The 20,973-nt window shown below is 33.3% G+C and overlaps 2 protein-coding genes across 3 annotated transcripts in view; one reads left to right on the top strand and one right to left on the bottom strand.

Moving 5' to 3' along the window:
* Positions 1 to 8,852, top strand: part of LOC117104195 — a 13,534-nt gene extending 4,682 nt beyond the window's left edge. For both annotated transcript variants that reach the window (XM_033244897.1, XM_033244898.1), the window contains exons 3-9: positions 1,080 to 1,373; positions 1,843 to 2,077; positions 2,914 to 3,066; positions 5,467 to 5,616; positions 5,916 to 6,988; positions 7,541 to 7,652; positions 8,166 to 8,852. In XM_033244897.1, coding sequence (XP_033100788.1) covers positions 1,080 to 1,373; positions 1,843 to 2,077; positions 2,914 to 3,066; positions 5,467 to 5,616; positions 5,916 to 6,988; positions 7,541 to 7,652; positions 8,166 to 8,218 — 2,070 coding nt within the window. In that variant the 3' untranslated portion in view covers positions 8,219 to 8,852. The remainder of the gene's footprint in view (positions 1 to 1,079; positions 1,374 to 1,842; positions 2,078 to 2,913; positions 3,067 to 5,466; positions 5,617 to 5,915; positions 6,989 to 7,540; positions 7,653 to 8,165) is intronic.
* Positions 8,853 to 10,035: 1,183 nt separating this feature from the next.
* LOC117104192 (vacuolar protein sorting-associated protein 41 homolog) overlaps positions 10,036 to 20,973 on the bottom strand; it is a 41,799-nt gene continuing 30,861 nt past the window's right edge. Inside the window, exons 13-24 of the mRNA XM_033244895.1 lie at positions 19,737 to 19,855; positions 19,235 to 19,409; positions 18,672 to 18,847; positions 17,689 to 17,827; positions 16,617 to 16,667; positions 16,052 to 16,244; positions 15,668 to 15,808; positions 15,198 to 15,259; positions 14,490 to 14,664; positions 13,492 to 13,536; positions 13,139 to 13,221; positions 10,036 to 12,484 (exon numbers count right to left, since the gene is read on the bottom strand). Of these exons, the coding sequence (XP_033100786.1) occupies positions 12,416 to 12,484; positions 13,139 to 13,221; positions 13,492 to 13,536; positions 14,490 to 14,664; positions 15,198 to 15,259; positions 15,668 to 15,808; positions 16,052 to 16,244; positions 16,617 to 16,667; positions 17,689 to 17,827; positions 18,672 to 18,847; positions 19,235 to 19,409; positions 19,737 to 19,855 (1,428 nt within the window). The 3' untranslated portion in view covers positions 10,036 to 12,415. The remainder of the gene's footprint in view (positions 12,485 to 13,138; positions 13,222 to 13,491; positions 13,537 to 14,489; positions 14,665 to 15,197; positions 15,260 to 15,667; positions 15,809 to 16,051; positions 16,245 to 16,616; positions 16,668 to 17,688; positions 17,828 to 18,671; positions 18,848 to 19,234; positions 19,410 to 19,736; positions 19,856 to 20,973) is intronic.

Here is a 20,973-nt window from a genome sequence, read left to right as displayed (position 1 = left end):
TTCACTTTCCTGTAGCGGTAGTTTGAAGTTAAATGGGCGTGGCCAAAATAAATATAAATATAATACAAATTCTAGGAAGTTTCTATTCATGAATCGAACATGAATATATTCATGAAACAGAATAGAAAGTTTCCAGAAAATAATTTAACATATATTGGCCACAAAAAATGATGTATGTGATGTCTCAATTGCCATGTGCTGTGACTTACTAGTAATAAGGGCCGTCACCCACAATACAAATTCGATGAGGTTATTATTACCCAGGTTGAAGTTGCACATTAAGAATTAAACCAGAAATAACTTTAGATCAATAAATTCGAAATTCATAGAAAATTTAATGGGTCTATGACATAGATTTAGAAAATTAAAGGTTTATTGAGAACTGCAGCATGTCGATTGAGAACTGCAGCATGTTGATTGAGAACAACAGCATGTCGATTGTGAATAACATTTAAATGTAAAATGAGAATTACATCATGTAAAATTAGAGAATAACATAATGTCGATTGAGAACAACAGAATGTAGTTTGTGAATACAGCATGTCGATTGAGAACTGCAGCATGTCGATTGAGAACTGCAGCATGTTGATTGAGAACAACATGATGTAAAAGGAGAATTGCATGATGTAAAATGAGAATAACGTAATGTCAATTGAGATCAACGTAATGCTGATTGAGAACAACAGCATGTCGATTGAGAACTGAATGTCGATTGAGAATAACAGCATGATGAAACGTCAATACAGAAGGCAGTACGGCGTTCTATACAAATCATCCTCTTTTACATTTTGTTTGCATTATTCACCATGACTACTTAGTAACTACTGTTTTCTACACTGTTGATAAATGTGTATTGATTCACCATGGGAACAAATGTTTGTAATTTAGCTGACAAAGGAATAGACATGGTTTAAGTGCATACACTCTCATACTCTTTTCATTGGCTGTCTATGCAATAATGGAATAATTAATTCAGGATAAATTTGGTGAATTAATTTTTGATGATTGATAGTGTGTAAATCATTTCTAATTAAGTATGGAAAAACTATTCAATCAGTATGTCATTTCCTGCTCCACAGTCCCATACTTCTGGTTTGTCAGCATTGACACCTCCCGGTATCCCATCCAGTAAACATCGTTCAACATTTGTATGGACACCAGTTTTTCCTGAAAATCTTGTAACACCTTGTATGCGGAGCAAGCATGCTGCATGTGTGGCCAACAATTTCATCTATGTTTTTGGAGGCAGGGATGCGCATAGTAGTAGAAAAGACTTGTGGCGGTACAATATTACAACGAACGTCTGGACAAGCTTAGAATGCTTTGGGACGGCACCACCATTGTTACAGAACCACACCATGGTTCATTATAATGTATGTATAGTTTTTTATTTTAATAATAAAATTTAGTATTAAAATTGTTATATATACAGTTAAACTTGAGTTGATCTTATTTTACATGACAAAGTGTTGTGTTTTCCATTAATTAACGATCTGTAATCTGTAATTTTATCTAAGTAGAACTGATTTTCAATGCCATTTTGGATTCGACTTAGGCAAGTTCAACTGTATTTCAATTAAAAATTGTAACAATAAAATATTTTCTCAAATAAACATTGTAATAATACATTCATATTTGCAAGGAACTAACTATAATTTATTTGGTAATCAATTTGATTGTTATACTGAATAAAAGTCTATAATGAGTAAAAACAGAGTTGATATTCTTCATAACTCATTTAGATCCTTTTCTCAAGTGGTTTGATCTGTATCGGTTGTTCAGTGTTTTAAGTGTTTTTTTTATGGGTATACTATCAAATGATACATTCTTTGCCTCCAATAGGACAAGATTTACATCTTTGGTGGTGAGCTTGGATTTGGAACATCAGATGAAACCCCACTGTGGAGCTATGACTTACTGCATATGTCTTGGGAAAAAGAAGTTGGTGGCACTGAAGTCATGAAGCCTCTTGGACGGCGAGGTCATACAGCCACTCTTGCCAATGGTGTGATGTACATCTATGGTGGGTACTTGGACCTAAAGGGATCATCTAGTGAACTATGGCTATATGACTTCAGTGAGTACTGCATGATAGAATGGAAAATATTGACCTGTACCCACTAGGGTCAAAGAAAGTGAGAGGGAAATGGAGAGTCTAGATGGCAAATGAGGTTCTGGTGGGAAGGAGGGAATAGTTTGGAGAAGGTAAAACAGATGGAAAAGGAATGATGTGTGAAAGGTAGGGATTCGATATATTCAGGTAAATGCCAAGGATAGCCCACGAAAGGAGGATGAAGACTTATTTCCAGTGGGGTCCTTCTGGTGGTGATTGGACAGTACACCAAGAGACAACCCCTACTTTTTTCCAAAGAGTGTACTGCGTTCATTTACATGGGCTACATTACACACATGATCAATGTCTAAAATGTCTTGTGCTTTTTTATACTACTTGTCTTTCACCAGTTTATCTATGGTACTCTCTTAGGTTTAGATGGGAAAATTGAAATAATTGAGAAATGGAGGGATTAGTGAAAAAGGCAGGGTGTAGGTTGGAATGAAGTTTATAGATGGAAAAAATGGTCTGGAGAAAAAGAGGATTATTTTGAAAAACATATTAAAGACTAGAGGGAAGGGATTCAAATAAGGGAAAATAGAGTTTGAAAGGAAAGTTGAACTGGTAATGGAGTGACCTGAAAGAAAGAGAGGATCTAGGGTGGAACATAGAGTATAGACGTCTAGAAAAAGAAATTCTTCGGGAAAGGGTAAACTATACAGAGAAATGAAGGGACTGTTAAAGGGAAAGTAGGGCCTAGGGTGGAAAGCTTGATAAAGAAGGATGGACGTAAAGGAAAGTGATTCAAGGAAAGAAGGGTATGGTAATCTAACCGTTGAAAACAATTTTTCTTTCCGTAGAAAGTGAATCCTGGCATATTGACTGCCTGAGCCAACTGAATGAACCACCGGCACGTCACAACCATTCAGCCATTTTGCATAACAATTCCATATGGATTTATGGTGGATTAAGCAATTTGGTGCCCAAAGCAGACTTGTGGAAATGGGATACAGGTGTGTACAGTCTTTGTTTATTCTTGGTATTTCCATGGTATTACAGTACTGTATTGAGTGACTTGGGAATTACTACTTTCACAAAGAACTCATTCTAAATGATCATTTAAGTTTGTGCCTGCATTCAGTTTAATATACTCTATAATTTGTGTAATGCTTTGTTTAACTCAACTGTATCCTTAACTCAACTGTATCCTTGGGCAAGCAACTGCAGTTGGTTTCGTGGGGTGGCAAGGTGTATCCCCCTGCTTCTTGAACCCCAATTATGGCTAACACCCAAAATCCTTCATTTTTCGCGCCGCACCTTTAGGCTGTAACGATCAAGAGGAAATAATCATTAAGAAACTGTAGGTAGCGGTAGCTTTTACTATCAAAGAAATGGGAATTCCGAACTAAGCAATGTTCATACGCAGTTGCCAAATAACGTCTGTAAATTATCTATAAAAACACAGTGAGCATGCACTTGGAAATGCTAGACAGCCAGTGAGCATGTGCATTGACTAAGTGACGTTATCAAGCCATGTTGAGCATGCGCAGTTACCAAAAAGACGTCTCAGGAATCAAATAGCGGCTGTGAATGATGTCTCAGGAACCAAATAGCGGCTGCGAAGAGGGTATGATTACCAAAAAATCTTCTTAGGAACCAGACAGCGACTGCGAAGAGGGTATGAAATAGAAACGGGAAAGCTATATGTTATGGATGGAAAATAATGAGAACTCGAGCGGGTCGAAAACATCTATTTTGGCTTTCTTTACAGACGGTTCATCAGTGGTTGTCAGGGGGAATTGTATTTAAATTATTGCAAAAAAAAGTACCTACGTACGTAGACCTATGAATTGACAATCCCGTAAAAAAATAACCACAGAAACTAACGATACAACCTAGGGCCTACTGCCAGCGAAGTAGTAGAGCCAGGGTATTCCACATTTAATGTCGAAAAATACGGTGCCTACGCTGAAGAGGGTAAGGGTTAGGCTAAATATTATTGAGATATCGTACGGTACCCATGTTTTATTGACCCATAAAAAATAGCCACACACTGGCGGCAGTAGTAGAAAGGCCTAGCCAAGCTAGTGGGGGAGGGGAATGAATACAAATAAATAAAATAATATTAAAATCAATATTATTATTAATATTTATAACAATAATGGTAAAAATGCAGTTTGGCTCAGTGGTTTTCATCCTGGTTGTTGAATTTGTAGTTAGGAGGAGTAAAAACAAATACAAACAGTAACAGAGCCCATGGATGGCAAAACGAACAAGGGAAAACAACGTTAAAGATTAAGAGATGAGATCAATATTTATTAGGGAAGATTATTATTAATTAACAATAATTGTAAAAATGTGGTTTGGCTCTGTGGTTTTCATTCTGTTTGTTGAACTTTTAGTCAGGAGGAGTACAAACAAATACAAATTAACAGACCCCAACTCATGGATGGCAAAATGAACAAGGGAAAACAACGTAAAAGACTAAGAGATGAGATCGATATTTATTGGGGAAGAGTGAAATGGTGCAACACAACAAAATGATTGATTCGGCGTCGATATCCTGAAACATTTGTCCAGCAGTGGACCAACAATAGCTGATGATGAAGCCTCTAAAGGTTATCAACATAGTCGAGCCTTGAGTCTTGGTGACAGCCTAATTAAGCTACCATATGGGATTACAACCCAGACAAACCCAGCTGCAGGAAGAATCTTTTGACCCACCCTTTGATTCCATATTCGTTTTTATCATTTTATTATTTTAACATAAATTTTATTTTAAAAATAATCTTTAATTCATATACAGTATTATGCATATTGCAGTAAAAAATTAGACCTATCCTCAACAATAAATAAGCACAGGGCTATATTTATTAATCCATAGGAAAATACAGTTACAAATAAATTTATTTAAACAGCTAACTTAAATACAATAACAAAATTTACACATAGGATAATTGTGGAAGTAGCTGTATACACAAATTGAATAAGCTACATAAGTTGCAGCTTTTTTATAGGAAATATTTCTTGTTTACCATAGGTTCTGCTCCCTTTGATCTTGCTACTCACACCATCCTAACAAAATAATTCTGGATCCGTCACTGTAGTCTTTTTTTCCAGTCACTTCATTTGAATATAAACTTAAATGATTGGACATAAATGCATTCTGTTGAGAGAATATTTTCTTATTCTTACTTTTGCAAGATGATCTTCCCAAGTACTGTATTATAATATTAAAGTAAACAAATAATTAAATAATATAAAGAACCTTATAAAAGTCATCATAATTATTATGAATATTATAAATATTTTTAATAATTTAGTTAATTTTAAAGTATAAATGTCTTCATTTCTTTTTGCTTTTGGAATGATGTAAACAAGTTTTAATGTTTCTTATGGATGTTTCATGTTAGATGCCAGAAAGTGGCTAAGGATCCGGTTTCATCAGGGTCCCTCTAGCCTCAATGGTCATTCTGCTTGCGCCCACAACGATTGCATGTTCATTTTTGGTGGCGAAGATGGTTCAGACATTGTAAGAAACGAACTGTGGCTCTTCAGTTTTGGTAGGTATAAGATAAGAAAAAATTGTAATAAGAAAGATGGTGAATCATAGTAATTGGCAATGTTATTGTATGTAGTGAAATATGCCAGAAATATATCATTTCATCAGTTGTGTACAAATCGTAATCCAATAAATTTATCCCCTTCAAAATAAATATTCCATAATAATTTTATTACAAATCAGAAGTCTACCTAGTGTAGCTAGATGGTGTCTTTGTTAAAATATTATTATCTAAACCAGTTTATAATACATCATTTGCATAATGAAGATTTTGTCATGAAATTCATTGCTTTCTTTCAGTCACTCATAATTGGAGTAAAATAAGTCCGTTTCAAGAAATTCTTCCTTCTCCTAGTCTTCATCATACGCTTCTCCCAATACTCAAAGAAATCCATTCAGATCGTTCCCCAGTTGTACAGTACAGAACTTCATCTGTTCCTTTCTTACATGGAAACAAATCCATAAATAATGTGTCACCCCCAAGACCATACTCATCTCCACCTATTGACAGGAATTCATCCCCTTATGGCGGGGAAACCACTCGATTGTTTCAGAACCGTGTCCATCCTTACCCGTCCAAACTACTTTCCCCCGAAGCCGCTGAAAATCAAACAATAGATAACCAAAATGCTGATGGTGATTGTAGTAGTGCGGAGGTTATTCTGTTTCATAAACAGAAATTAGATTTTCAGTGTAAAGAAAAACAAGATGTAGAACAAATAGAAGACAAGTGTGTGCTAAACAAAAACGGACAAATTGATGATAATGAAAATTCTGTAAATATAACACAGAATATATGTGAGAAGTGCGGTCATCAGGTTTCAAACAGTATTACATCAGAACAATATGACGACTGCCAACTGTGTGTTAGTAAAACAGACGCTAATAAAAAAGCAGCATACAAAACGTTGCGACCAGATTCATTGACGTTACTTAACGCAGAAAGCAAAAGACAGACTTACAGTGAAATTCAAGTAGTTGATCTTGAAGATGATGCTGATTTTCTGGCATTTACCGAACGAACAAAGCTGCTATCTCTTCAAGAACATTCTAAAATATACCAAGCCGACGAAACAAATGGCTTCTGTAATTCAGGATATGACTCGACTGAGTATTACCCGGGTACCAACGATCAACGTTCCACCAATATTACTAGAGAAATATATGCAAATTCAAGCCGAACTGGAAGTTTTGATAAACAGAATGGAGTAAATAACCACCAAAGAAATATGTTGATACCAAAGATTGTTGAACCAAAAAAAGCCAGACAGTATGAACGTTCAAATACATTGCAAGATAATGATAAACGCAATGGAGATTGCGAGTGGTATCTGGCAAAAAATCAGCAGGGACAATATTTATGTGGAAAACAAGTGAGTAGTTTGGTATTAATAGTATCATCATTCTTCTTTATTTTAGAGAAAACACAATTCGTCGGGAAGAAGCAAAAATTATATATATTTTTTACATATTTGTTTACTCTGAAATTCAGTGTAAAGAAAAACAAGATGTAGAACAAATAGAAGACAAGTGTGTGCTAAACAAAAACGGACAAATTGATGATAATGAAAATTCTGTAAATAGTTTTGCTTTAAGCAAAAATTATATATATTTTTTACATATTTGTTTACTCTGAAATTGATAAAATAAGCCTTTGAATCCCCTAAATTTTCATAATTTCCGAGATATTTTGAGCAACACCCGATCATGCCTACTTACATTCTCGTCAGGGAGTCGACAAATCCTGCCTCCACCCCTACCAGCGTCAAATTCTCTACTGTCCTGAACTTCTAATCTCACAACAAATGGTGGTTGGCAAGAAATTAATCACAAACCGAGTGTTTCGTTTAAAGGATGTAGATAGCTGCTACATATTATTTTACATTAAACATATATGCTTATAAATTATTTTCATTTTTTTCCAGGGTAGCGAAATTGTGTTATGCATGTATTTAATAGGAGGTAAAGAATGCAGTAGTAACAGCATTGCTGGGTTGAAAACTCCTCTAGCTATGTGGAAATGTGCAATGATTCCAGGTCAGTAGAAAACAAATGAATGATGAGGAGTTAAAGTGGGAGATGCTGTTGGGTTAAGAGGAGAATGATTTGATGTAGATGAAAGGGTGGCTGTTGATGTCTAATTGGAAAATGATAAAGTCTTAAAGAGGGAGATGGTGAGTATTGTAGATAGAGAGCTGGTGAATGGCTGTAGAGGGTTATGTGTACAAGTGAGTGGCTGTGGAGGGTGAAGTGTGAGAGAGTAAGCAAGGCTCTAGAAGGTCAGGTGTGCAAGTAAGTGGTTGTAGAGGGTAAAATTTGGAGGTGAGTAGCTCTAGATGAGTAAGGAGCAGTAGAGGGTTAAGAGACCAAGCAAGGCCTTTGAAGGTCATGTGGCAAGTGACTGTTAAGGAAGGAAGGAAGAAGATAAATTGTGATTCATGACAATGAAACCACTGTATGGCAACCTCTATGCTTTTCCATATGAGACATAGCATGTATTTGTTTAATTTTTAATATAAAAAAAAAACTTTTTCCTTCATTTTGTTACAGGTAAACCTTCACCACAGCAAATAAGAAAATTGATGGCTGATATGACTTCTTAGTTGCCCAGACAATGCCTGCTGAGTGCTTTCAACCTTGACTATTTTTATATGGTTATTGATGACTGTTTGTGTAATCAATATTCCCGACACCTACAATGTAATTTAAGATGCCTTATATAATGAAGTTGATTGGCATATTGTATATATTAAACTTACTGAAATTCAGAATAACAGTAACCTTGTATATGAAATAAATTAGATAGTAATGAGGAGTGATATATATTATTTATAAAAAGAACACCTGTACTATTGTTTATGCAAATGAGGAGTGCTATCACTTGCAAAATTGCATTCTCAATCTATTCTAAATGAGAGTTTGAAGATTTGTTATTTGATGTATTCTAGTTTATAACAGTATAACAGATTTTTCCTACTGAAACAAAGTATAAGGTTTGGTGGTAAAAGAAATTAAAACGGTGTTGTTTTCTTTCATAAGATATATCACACTTACATGGCCAGTTCATTTAGATCCATTATGAAAACAGACGTGTGTGAGGTATTCATAGCATACAAATTGTGATTATCTTTACAATAAATTATACAAGGGAAGGTTGCTTATTAAATGGTATTAAAGTCAGGCTCCGGAGGAAAAAAATTTCATGATATGTTGTAGAACTGATTTTTCTAAGACAGAAAAAAGTTGTTTGACGAAAAACTGGGGAACGGTGAATGGGATACAGGTTTTTGAATATTTAAAAACTGGGGGAATAAGGTGTAAAAATGGGCAGTTACACCCCTTTTTCCCCCCCGGTTTTTAAATATTCAAAAATCTGTATCTATCTGTATCTTATTCACCGTTCCCCAGTTTTTCATCAAACAACTTTTTTCTGTCTTAAAAAAATCAGTTCTACAACATATCAAAAATTGTTTTCCCTCCGGAGCCTGACTTAAGAAAATTGGGATAATAGTCAGCTTCATCCCATAGAAGGGTAGTAATACTGAATACAATATTATTCACCGGTCGTTCTTCGTTAAACCACGCCCACCTGCGCAGTGGTAAAATCCTACTTAATGAAGACAACCAGTCGAATACAAAACTTGTAAATAATTGACAAAACAAAATGGCTGCATAGTTACCGCAATACATGCTGCGTAATCCGGGTTGCTTCGGCAGTATGGGTTTTTCGTAAAATGTTTTCATCTAGTTTTTGAATTCTGTTTGCCTACAATTATTATTTTAATTCATGTAGGTAAATATTATAATTTTATTTTTTGAAATTTAATATAAATTATATAACGCAAATGTTGTTGCTAAACTCACTAATCAGCCATGTTTGTCCATGGTCACGTGGATAACTTGACGCTGATTAACACACATTGGTTTATGTTAATTTTTGTTGTCAACAAAGTCTGTTTTACGAACCATTCGAATGAAAATTATACTCAAAGAAAAATCGTAGTCAACAAAATGAACTAGTCGAATTAGCTTAATTATAGTTTCCTTGTGCAATGAATTTTAGCAATCTTAGACATCTGCCTATTTTTAACTTATTTTAATATCAAAAAAATATTTTTAGTTATCTTTCATGCAAAAATTTAAGAATTCAAATATATTTCATTATAAAAATTCAGAAACATTATTCTCATTGCATTCCTTATAGTTTTCAAAGGGACATCTACATTTATTTACATTACCAATGATATTTAGTTCAGGAATCTATTAAACATTGTAGAGTTTATTTGAAGCAGTACTGTATATCTCTTAATAGTATTTAGTGGCCTGAAATTTCATGAAACTCAGGTCAAGCAAGTATTGTTAGTTTATTGATTATGGTGCATATTTATCAGAGGTGAACAAAGATTTTGTAAAATTATAATCTATTTATATACATAGTGTAATAATATATTATTAGTGAGTTATGTAGATTTAAATATGAAAAAAGATATATCTGTACAGCAACTGGCTGGGTCTTGGTTATATTTTTTTTATTTTATTTATTTCTTCTTTACCCTAGGTGACCTGGTCAGTGCAAAAAGCATTGTTATCCCTCAGGGCCCAGCAACACATACAATAACATACATCAAACATAAAAAATCGGAAAGTACAACTTGGCAGGTCCCAGAATTAATGATAGAGAGGGACTTAGAGGGTATAGACCACCTCAGCCCTGTCATGTTTGGGACTGAGATACAAAAATATATGACAATGTACCTCTAGATTTCTGGAAATGTCATGTTCAGACTGTATATATAGGGATGTCTTTATATATATATATATATTATTTACATAGTTACATGTATTCTATACTCATCATGCCTTATAAGACTGATTAGGTTCTGATTATTGTGCATTATAATGTTCTTTTAATGAAGATTTCAACATATGGTGTGTGTATACAGTATAAAGCAGGGTTCTTAACTGGTGGTCGGCAAGTGCATGTTATCCTGTCCGTTACAACAAGCCTAAAAATCTAATTGTTATTGCATCATTTTGCATTACATTACTAAAAATATTGTTTTGATGTGGGAGTGGACATACCCCTCCATACATCCTAGGTTCCTTGATCATTATCACTGGACCTTCAAAATCCACAAAATTGGCCCTCGTTATAATATAGTTGAGAACCCTTATATACAGTATAAATCCAAAGGCAACCAAAAAGACATAAACAAGTAAAAGGCTAGATCTGGGTTGAGTTAAAAAACTGATAAACAAAATGTAAATGCAAAAGAAACAGCCAGAGGGTAAACCAAAACTTTCAGACAATACTATGTATATACAGGTGTCTTTATATAATTTTAGTTACAGATTTTTAAATAATTATATATTTGTATTTATACTTTCATCATGCTCTATAAGACTGGTTCATTTCTGATTACTAATGTGCATTATATATTTTTATGTTTTTTACTAAAACATTTCTTAAATTAAGAAAATGTTTTATACTTAAAAGAAAAAGAATAAAACACAACAGCTCATGAAATTTTGTCATATATATTTATTGATATATATATATATACATAGAGAGAGTATAAATCTGTGCTGATAAAATCCACTTACTTGGGGGAAAGATAAAATAAAAATGCAACACTTGGGGACAAGTAAAAGAAAAAATGAATTTCTCTTTCTTGTTTGCTTCCATATTTTTAGCATTAAAATGCTTTATAGTTGTTGGAATAGCCTAATTATTCTAACAGTGGTAATTTCATATTCATGTACTTTGGCCAATCAAGATTAGACTTTGCAATAATATGATCAGAAAATGTGTGAGCCAAAAGAAAGCCTTTTTTTACTTGGCCTTATAATCGAGGTAATCATAAACATATACTCATACAAAAAACATTCAAATTTTGCTCCTTACATTTAACAGGAATGTTATTTATATTCAACCAATGGATTTCAGTAAAGCTTTATACAGTTAAACTTGCCTAATTTTTAATTTGAACTTATTTTACATGCCAAATTGTTGGTGTTAATTAACAATCTATAAGTCAAACAATTTTTTAATGGCATTTTGGATTCGACTTAGGCAAGTTTAACTGTAATTTTATATAAATCATTGAATATAATGTATACTTATATCCTTGAAGCACTTTGCTGGCATGCCAAATCTCTACACCTGGATTCATATCATCAATTTATACTGTACATCATCATAACTTTCAGCACTGGTTGGGATAAATTCTGAGAGGATCAAGTTTGACCACAAGAGAATACCAGGATTAGGAAGTTTGAATATTGACCTTGAGGACTTTACGTCTACATCCAGCCTGGTTTCCAAAGAATCACTACAGTGTTTTCACTGCAATCCTTGCACGGCGTAGCTGCCCCAGACGAAATATGGAATGCTCCCTCATTCAATTGACCAATCAGCGTTGCCAAAGGAAACAGCGATAGCATGTGGCAATTTTTTTTTTTAGGAAACCAGGTTTAGGTATAGAGCTTTTCACATCTCCAAAACACTTTGCATTACTACACTGGTGATTGGAAACACTAACATTTGTACACTAACATGTGTAATCTCATGTGTTCCATAGGGGATACACCTAGTCATGCATGAATAATCAGCTTTCACTGAAATACACTCAATGTGTATCATTCACATTCCACCAGGTACCCATTTCCACTCCTGGATGGAGAGGGGTAAAGTGCTTTGCCCAAGTGGATGATTAGCATGGTATTTGAACCTAATCTGAATGGTTAATAGCCTAAAGCACAACTACTGCCTCAGTCACTCCCACCACAAATATATAATGTTATTTTGCTCCCAATCCAAATCCACTCCCCGGCCTTCGACGCTGTGAATGGCATATCATACAGCTCTCCTACAAAACAGAAACAAAAAAGAATATGAAAAACAGATTTTAAAGTTAAGGTCTGTCCAGATTATCAACATTTATTTGATGAAAACTGTTGTATGCCCATATATAGTCATGATGTGCCTATATTTGGTTATGATGTAATGTCATCATGACCATATTTGGGCATGTCACATGTTTTTGTCAAACATAATTTGATAGTCTTGACAGGGCTTTAGACTATTTATGTGGTTAAACCTGAATAAGGCTTAAAAAAAATGTTATGTTGGTGTAACAGACCCCAAAAAATAGGGTATGTAGGTAGGGATTATATATTTTTTCAACTATCAGCAAAGACTTTTAAATCTATAAAATAAATTAAAAAAGCCTAAGCCCCTAATTGATATATTTTTCGTCTTTGGACCACTTTTGAAACATTTTGCGTGATGACCACACCCACTTTGTTCACATGAACTTGTATCATGAATTTTTTTTTTTAAATGTCTAGGGTCGGCAGATTTTTTAGGGTCGATCGGGTTACGCCAACATAACACTTTTTTTTTAGGCCTAAAGTGTCTTAACCAAGGACATAAAAGAAAACATTGAAAAGTGTTTAACAAACTGCTTTGAATTCGATTTCCCCCACACAACCTCCACAACAATACATTTTGCATTACTTACCAAGTTGTAAGATGGAAGACAATCTTCATGAAACACATGATGGCAATAGAATACAATTATAGGCGTTGTTGTTTCCTGGAAATCTAGCAATAAAAGGAATAATTATTTTTTACTTTATGATCATAATACCTTCACCACTCTTCTCATTATTATGATCCCACAACAACCATTATAGTTAATGAGCATCATATAGCCATGCTGAGGCTGAGGTGGTCTGTAACTACTATTTGTAAGTACATACTTAGGACTAAGGATTATCTTTTCACTTCACAAATAAATGAATTGCACAATAGATTCAAACAGAAATAAAAAGCAATCATTAGATAATTTGCATAATTCTTCAAATTACTTACTAGATTGAACGAGCAAGTCATGGCAACAATCACACAGCTTAAAATCTAAAAATAGAACAGGTTTCATAATAAAAAATCTAGATAATATATCAAATTACAACGTAGATTGCATTATGCTAAAAGGAAACAGCTATATCATGCATTATAGTTCAAGCTAGTCCTGGGTAGGTTCAGGGTTTTTCTTATGTTTAATACTACTAAGCTTATTCTAATTTAGCTGCAATAGGAATTGCCTATCAAATAATGGAAAAATAACATTATATTGTATATTCTTGTGTATGAGGCCCTTTTTGGATGATTATTGTATATTGGGTGTATAAGACAACCCCCCCCCCCTCTCACGTTTCACCGTCCGAATTCCTACTTTTTTTTTCCCTTTAAGGTCTTGATACTGTATCTACCTTTCTAAAAACGGAGCCAAACGCAGGGCAAATCTTCCAAGTAATACTTTTATTATTCTGGTTTTGTTCTTTTCTGTTGTCTAAGAAAGCACATAGAGACGAATGTTATATGTGCTATACAAATCCACAACCATTGACCATAAGGCAAACATGATTTAAAAATAAAGAATTTGTATGTGTTGCCTGTACAAGACGACCCCTTGTTTTTGGATCATAATTTGCTATTTAAGCCCCATCATATACACAAAAATATCCGGTAGTATCTATTGTCCTTTACATTTCATTATAAAGGAAGAGGAAAGGTATTATTAAATAATAATGAGAATTTGGGGTTTGATCATTATGGATAGTGTACCTTTCATAACACAGTTCTTGTTCACATTTGTAAAATGCAAGGTTATAGGGCTAGATACTGTGTAATTCCAGGGTCATGGGTTAAGATTCTGTGAAATTCTAGGCTACTCGGTATTAAATCCTGTAAAAAATATTCAACTAATTTACTTAGTAATAACGTACACATACTATTGGATATTGAAATTTAACATAAAATTTGTTTTGAGTACTCAAATAATAAAATTTTGGCCTGCAGCAACTTACCATCAACCCTTGTGGCTCGTCTTTGTACTTTATTAAGCCTATCCATCAAAGCAAAACAATCCGAGACGAGGATCTTCTTGCATCCCTCTCGTAAAGACATCTGGAGGTTGAAATCCTGTAGAATCTTCACAAGCGAATCACGTAGGCCGGGAATTTCTAGCCCTTCTTTAATCCTCTGTCAAGGTACATAATCCATTTAAAAATCAAGAAATATTTTATACAAATATTCATGTATGTTTTGATTATACTATTTTGATCCCATTCATGTGAATTTCGTCTTGTCGAAGCTCTTGTCCCTGTGATTAAAGGACCCCAATAAACCACTGCATTATGTGCTACCAGCAAATACAATATTATTATTATTATGATCACTATTATTATTGTTAATTATTATTTCTATTATTATATAATGATTATTATCATAATCTTGTTTAAGGGATTGCATGGCAAATTAATAATAGTGTATATTAAATGCTTGCGGTACACCACATAATGCACACCATCGTGTCGGAATTCAATATTATACATTAATTATGTCATCATCAGGAATCAAAACCACATAATAATTCTGAAAAAACTTTTGTTTTTGTTGTGAATGACTCTTATGATAATATTATGATTATTATCATTACTATACTTATTGGGAATCTATATCATTCCATACATCTATTACTACACTTTATTACAGTAATTTATTGTTAGTTTTACCTTGATGAGTATAATAGGATCCACATGAGTTCCTATGTTATTCAGCAACCCTGTCAAAAAACCTGCCACAAAAATACAAAAAATACATATATCACATCACGGTTTGTATGGCAAAGTAATACTTACTGTTTGCGATACACCACACAGATCTGTCTCTTATACACATCTAGATGTGTATAAGAGACAGTTTTTGTATTGTGGCCACACCCACTGAAACTTTGGGTCATATACAGATACAGATTAACTTTACTAACATTTCATTAATGAATAAGATAAATTTTCCACATTTGTTCACATTTCCAATCTTATTTTTTTAAAGTTTTATTTATATACATTATTTGTGTTTGAATAGCACCAATATTAATGTTATTAAAAGCCAACTGCCTTTGACCTTTAATGCACTAATGGGCTTTCATGTACTAATGTTCAAATAGTATTGCTATACTAATTGCTTAAGGTTTCAGACTGACTTGGTTTATCCATGGAATGTGTTATAAGATCGTTCCACAGCTCAGCATCGTCCTGATCCTTGGCAAACTCAATTGCACGACCTACATCCTTCAGCCCCACCATTATTAGATTCAATGCTTTCTTTGTGTTACCCATACGACCTGCAAGAAATTACAATTTGAAGCCTTCAATTATATTAACGAGGGTTTTTAAAGAATCTTACAATTACAATTTTACTTTTAATCCTTTTTTAAAAGAAATTCCTCTAATCGGTCTACAAGAAGACCTTTCACATGTTCTTCATAGACATTTCTTTTGCTGGTCTCAGTGATATATAAATGAAGGCATGTGACTGAATTCATCCAATCAACAAAAACAGTAAAATGACATCACCAGCAGCTTACCCAATAGGAAGACAGTTTCAGGAATGAACTCTCTCTGTTCGCATTCCTCTAAGGCTTTCTGCAGAGGATAGTAGTTGCTACTACTAAGGAATGGTAGTAACTTGGGCCGGTTGAACTCGGCGTACAAGCTGACCTGAAGCGCATGGAAATCTTGCCCAACATGTGGACTTTTCAGAAACAAAGCATCCAAGTACTGCAAATAAACAGAAAGATGATTTATAAAAGGAAAATTACAGATATAAAAACAAAATAATCTATGTGCAACACACAAATTTGCAAAAATTTTTTTTTTTTTAAATGTCAACTCTTCAAAACAACAAAAAATTAGATAACTTATTTTTACTGATTTTTCTTGACTTAAATAATTTGCAATTATATTTCTGTGTTTGTAAGGAGCCCAATGATTTTTTTTTTCTTAAATTGTTTTTATGTATGTATTTTATGACTGATTACAGATAAATTCAATCAATCAAACATACTTAGAACATGGTTTAGGAAAAATAACGCCTTTCTCCATTATAAGTTGAGTATAAATTGGAAAATGATGTTCATTGTTGTTTATTACCTGATATTGGAACCTAGGGTGATCTTTAAACTGTTGCACAACTACTTTCATCTGCAGATAAAACATATAAAATTATACTTGTATATGAACTCTGTTAATTTAAAGAAACCTGAACAATAATATTCATTGTCTGAATTATTAAGTTGTTTAAAGGTTTGTATGGCAAAGTAATACTTACTGTTTGCGATACACCACACAGATAGTTCTGAAAATAACTGTTGTTTGTTGAGAATGTCTCACACTGTAACAATTTTGACCAAAACAAATGGTATCTCTACCTTGGCCAAACCATACTACTGTCCAAACTTAGATTTATTAAATACGCTGTTCGATTTAAGATAGTAAGACATTGCATATCTATGATTCAGTTCAAATCATAGACAGGTTCTGCGAAACGTACATCAATGCCCATAAAAATATCATGTTCTCATGAAGATTTAGGGAGTCGCTGTTCGCTTTAGACTTTCCTGCTCTGGAAAAACAGCCTGGGCTAAGTACACTCAGTTAAACATGCTGTGCAGCTTTGGTAATTTAAACAAGTTTATACAGATTTTTTTTGTGACTAGGTTTAATTTGACCAAAAGTAATCCAATGAGAACTTGCATTGATATGGTTGTTAGCAATGAATTGAAAATCAGTGTTTTGTTCTTAACTGATTCCTACAACCCACATAAGAGACATTTGCAAAACAATCCTTATACCCTATTCAGACTAGCACCACATTGTGACACCCAATCCCAAAGTAAAATTGTCAGTGAAAGCTCAACAATAGTAGTCGATAAGTGATCGATATCACAATTGTTACCCATTGCGATTGGATGCTACAATCTTTATTACTCCTGATTACCACAGAATCTGATTGCACTGAATCACAATGAATTCTAGAAGTCAACATAGGCCTAACCACCAGAGGCCTAGGCCCTAGAATGTAAATTTCTGTTGTGTTAGTCTGAATGCAATCATTGATTGCGATCGGCTGCAATCAGTTTTGGGTTACCAACAATTACCTCGCAACAGAGGGTAGTCTTAATAGGGTATTATAAAAGATCCTGAGACAGCTGAAGTTACTTACTGTTACTGTACTGACGTTGTCCACTAACATCTGCAGAGTTCGATCACCATCCAACTCCATCAACATCACCAGTTTGTCCTGGATGGAATGCAACAGGTTATGTTTCTGAATCAGTGCAAAAACATCTTTATGGCCAAGTCTTCAGAAAGAAAAAAAATCACGATCAAATTAATATCAATTGATATCTCATAGTTTATCAATACATTTCTTACTGATTTATCAAAACAGTTTTTAAAACATAGTAGAATTGCAGTATTACCTACCAACCATCTTTAATTTCAGAAATTCATAGTTACTCAAATATTTGTTAGTTATTTTATTGTTAATCCAACCTAAAGCAAAAATAAACGTAGAAATTTGAATCTGGATAGAAATTATTCCTTAGTATAAACATATGGACCTATTAATATTTAATAAATAATTTATTAACACTCTCCCCGCCAAAAACACGGAGATCTCCGTGTTTAGTAACACAATGCTTGACCGCCAAACACAGAGATCTTTGTGTTTCAGGTTTTTTTACGGAATTTGATAGATGGGGTAATTACCGACATGTACTAATAGTTTGAACACTACAGTATATTCAGTTTGGACTGTCAGTATTTCACTATTTTTGTTTGTTTACATTGAGCGTAGCGGTATTTATCTACTTTCACAAAATTGCGATGGTCTCAGCTTCGTTGTGCGAAATTGCATAAATCTCTAAAAGTGAGTCATTTTCATTTTACTGTACGGGTCACAGATTGTGATTAGAATAAATTGTTTGGTACCACTGTAAAGCTCAGATGTTTGTTCTTCTTGTAATATTCATTACATGTCAATCTGATCACATACGCACTCTCAACAAGCTTCAGAAAAGTGTTAAAATTCGCTAAAATGTCTGGCAGTGGCTAATACTATTTTTTTTAAAACCCCTGGCGGTCAAAGTGTTAATAGGACCAGGGTCTAAGCAACCGTCTAAGTATCTTTTAAAATAAACTCACTTTAAGTAAATCGCAAGAGCTTTATCATATCGCTTATCATACGAATACAGATCACCGAGAGTCTGATTGAGGATTGGGTCATCTGGAAACTTCCGCAATAGGTCCTTCACGGCACTGACGATCGTCATCAGGTCATAGAGATCCTGTGGCCAACTGCGGATCAATCTATGGAAGCCCTACAGATTGACAAAAAAATCACAAAATAAAATTTATTATTATTATTATTATTATTATTATTATTATTATTATTATTATTATTATATTACTAAAACCTACCTTAAGGGGAACTAAGACAATGGAGAAATTAGAGAACAATTAATAAAACGATGTTAAGGGGAAAATAACACAAAAGATACTCCCCTTAAGTCCGACTTAGCGCATATTATTATTATCGTTATTATTATTATTATTATTATTATTATTATTATTATTATTATTATTATTATTATTATTTATTTAATTATTTATTTATTATTTATTTACTATTTACTATTTTTTACCTTATTAACAATCAATTGCATAGAGTTATATTTTGTTAGATATAATTATAAAAAAAGACCAACCTTGAGGTCCGTAATAAGGAAATCATTGAGTATCATCTCATAAACAGCTTTGCTCAATCGTGGATCCTGCAGAGGTACGTACGGACTGATCACCTTGAGTTGCTGAAGCTTTGCAAACACGTAAACCCACTCTTCCCACAATTCCTTGTTCTTACCAAGTACTGTCTGACACATGCTGCAGAACAAGAACATAAAAATTGTTAAGCTCATTTTATACTTGTGATTTTGCCCATATGGTGCTGTCAGTGCAAAAATTGTGCAAAACAGAATTCAGCAGCAACTGGAAAAGTACAAAAAGACCTATACTCATACAATTTTGGAGTTCTTAGAAGGTTGGCTTTACCCACCAGAACTAGAACCTAAAATAATTTATGTTTTGTTGTCCTTTATTTCGTACAAATTAATGGGCAATATTTTACTTACAATACTATATGTTGTGGCAAATGGGGAAAGACATTGTCATACTACAGTATAGTTAACAACTTTTCTATCAATATTTTACCTTGCTGCCTCCTCAAATTTACCAAACTCTATGAGATGATGAATGTATGCTTTTCCAACATCCAATACATTGTGACGATTTAAATCTTTACTATTCTCTTTCGCCATCTCCAATGCTTCCTGAACCAATAAAATAAAGTACGGTAATAATTATACGCTAATGTCCACATGCATGAAAAACCATATATAAGAAGCACCAATTCAAATTGTATCAAAACAAATTTTATTTGATTTTTGTATACACAGCTAGTGTTCTTCTTCCAAATGTTGTAAATATATTTTGTTTATTTTTATAATTAATGATCTTTGGAATAAACGTGGATTAAATTGAATTGACTTGAACAGTAACAACCAAAAATTATAATAATCATCATTAAAAACACAATCAACCCTATATTATAATCATAAATTATACAGTCAAATCTATTTTGATAAACATAATAATAGTCTAAATTGGTAAATTATATCACAAACTGGACATTAATAACAATATTAATAAGTAAGAGCTAAAATTAATGTTAAAAAATAAGGCTAATATCCTTTATATATTTTTAGAAAACATTGATTTGCTTTTTATCTACCTTTGGTTATTTCCTAGTAAATTTTGTCTAGACTTCCTTAATAAAATATCGATCCAAATATTCAGCATCTGTTAACGACATATCATATTTTCACACTTTCCAAATCAGAAGTAATTTAATGCATAATTTGATGAAAGCCTACAAATATTTGTTACTTGTGTGAAATTAAAATTCTTCCCTTAGAAATGTTTCCTTTGAGAACACTTAACTGATGAATATAAATGCTGTTATTATGGAATATTGTATATTTATGGTACAGTAATCATGCAATTACTTTTTGAATTTCATGAAAAACTATCTACTGCCCTCAAACTACTTATCTTTTTTCAATACAATGTACTTATTTAACTAAAATAAACAAGCAGTTGTCAAACAGATAGACAGCATTAAGCTCTTTCTACACAATCAAATTATATGTGACAGTTTTGTGTGACGTGCCCATATATGGGTATGATGATGTCATATTATACCCAAATATGGGCATAGCAGTTTTCGTCACATAAAATTTGATGGTTAAGTGTGGATGGAGCTTCATCTTCAGACTAATTTCTTATGTTTTTGTAGTTATTTTACTGAATTAACGTTTACTACAATAGACACAAATGGCAACTGGAGTAAACTTGACCTATATTTGGCAAAGGCAGATCCAGATGTATG

This window comes from Anneissia japonica, unplaced genomic scaffold (genome assembly GCF_011630105.1).
Source record: "Anneissia japonica isolate Jap-2015-1 unplaced genomic scaffold, ASM1163010v1 scaffold288288_len553704_cov182, whole genome shotgun sequence".
In the NCBI taxonomy this organism is placed as follows: Eukaryota; Metazoa; Echinodermata; class Crinoidea; order Comatulida; family Comatulidae; genus Anneissia; species Anneissia japonica.
Note: the sequence above shows the minus strand (reverse complement) of the source record. Positions and strands in the feature narration are given on the sequence as shown.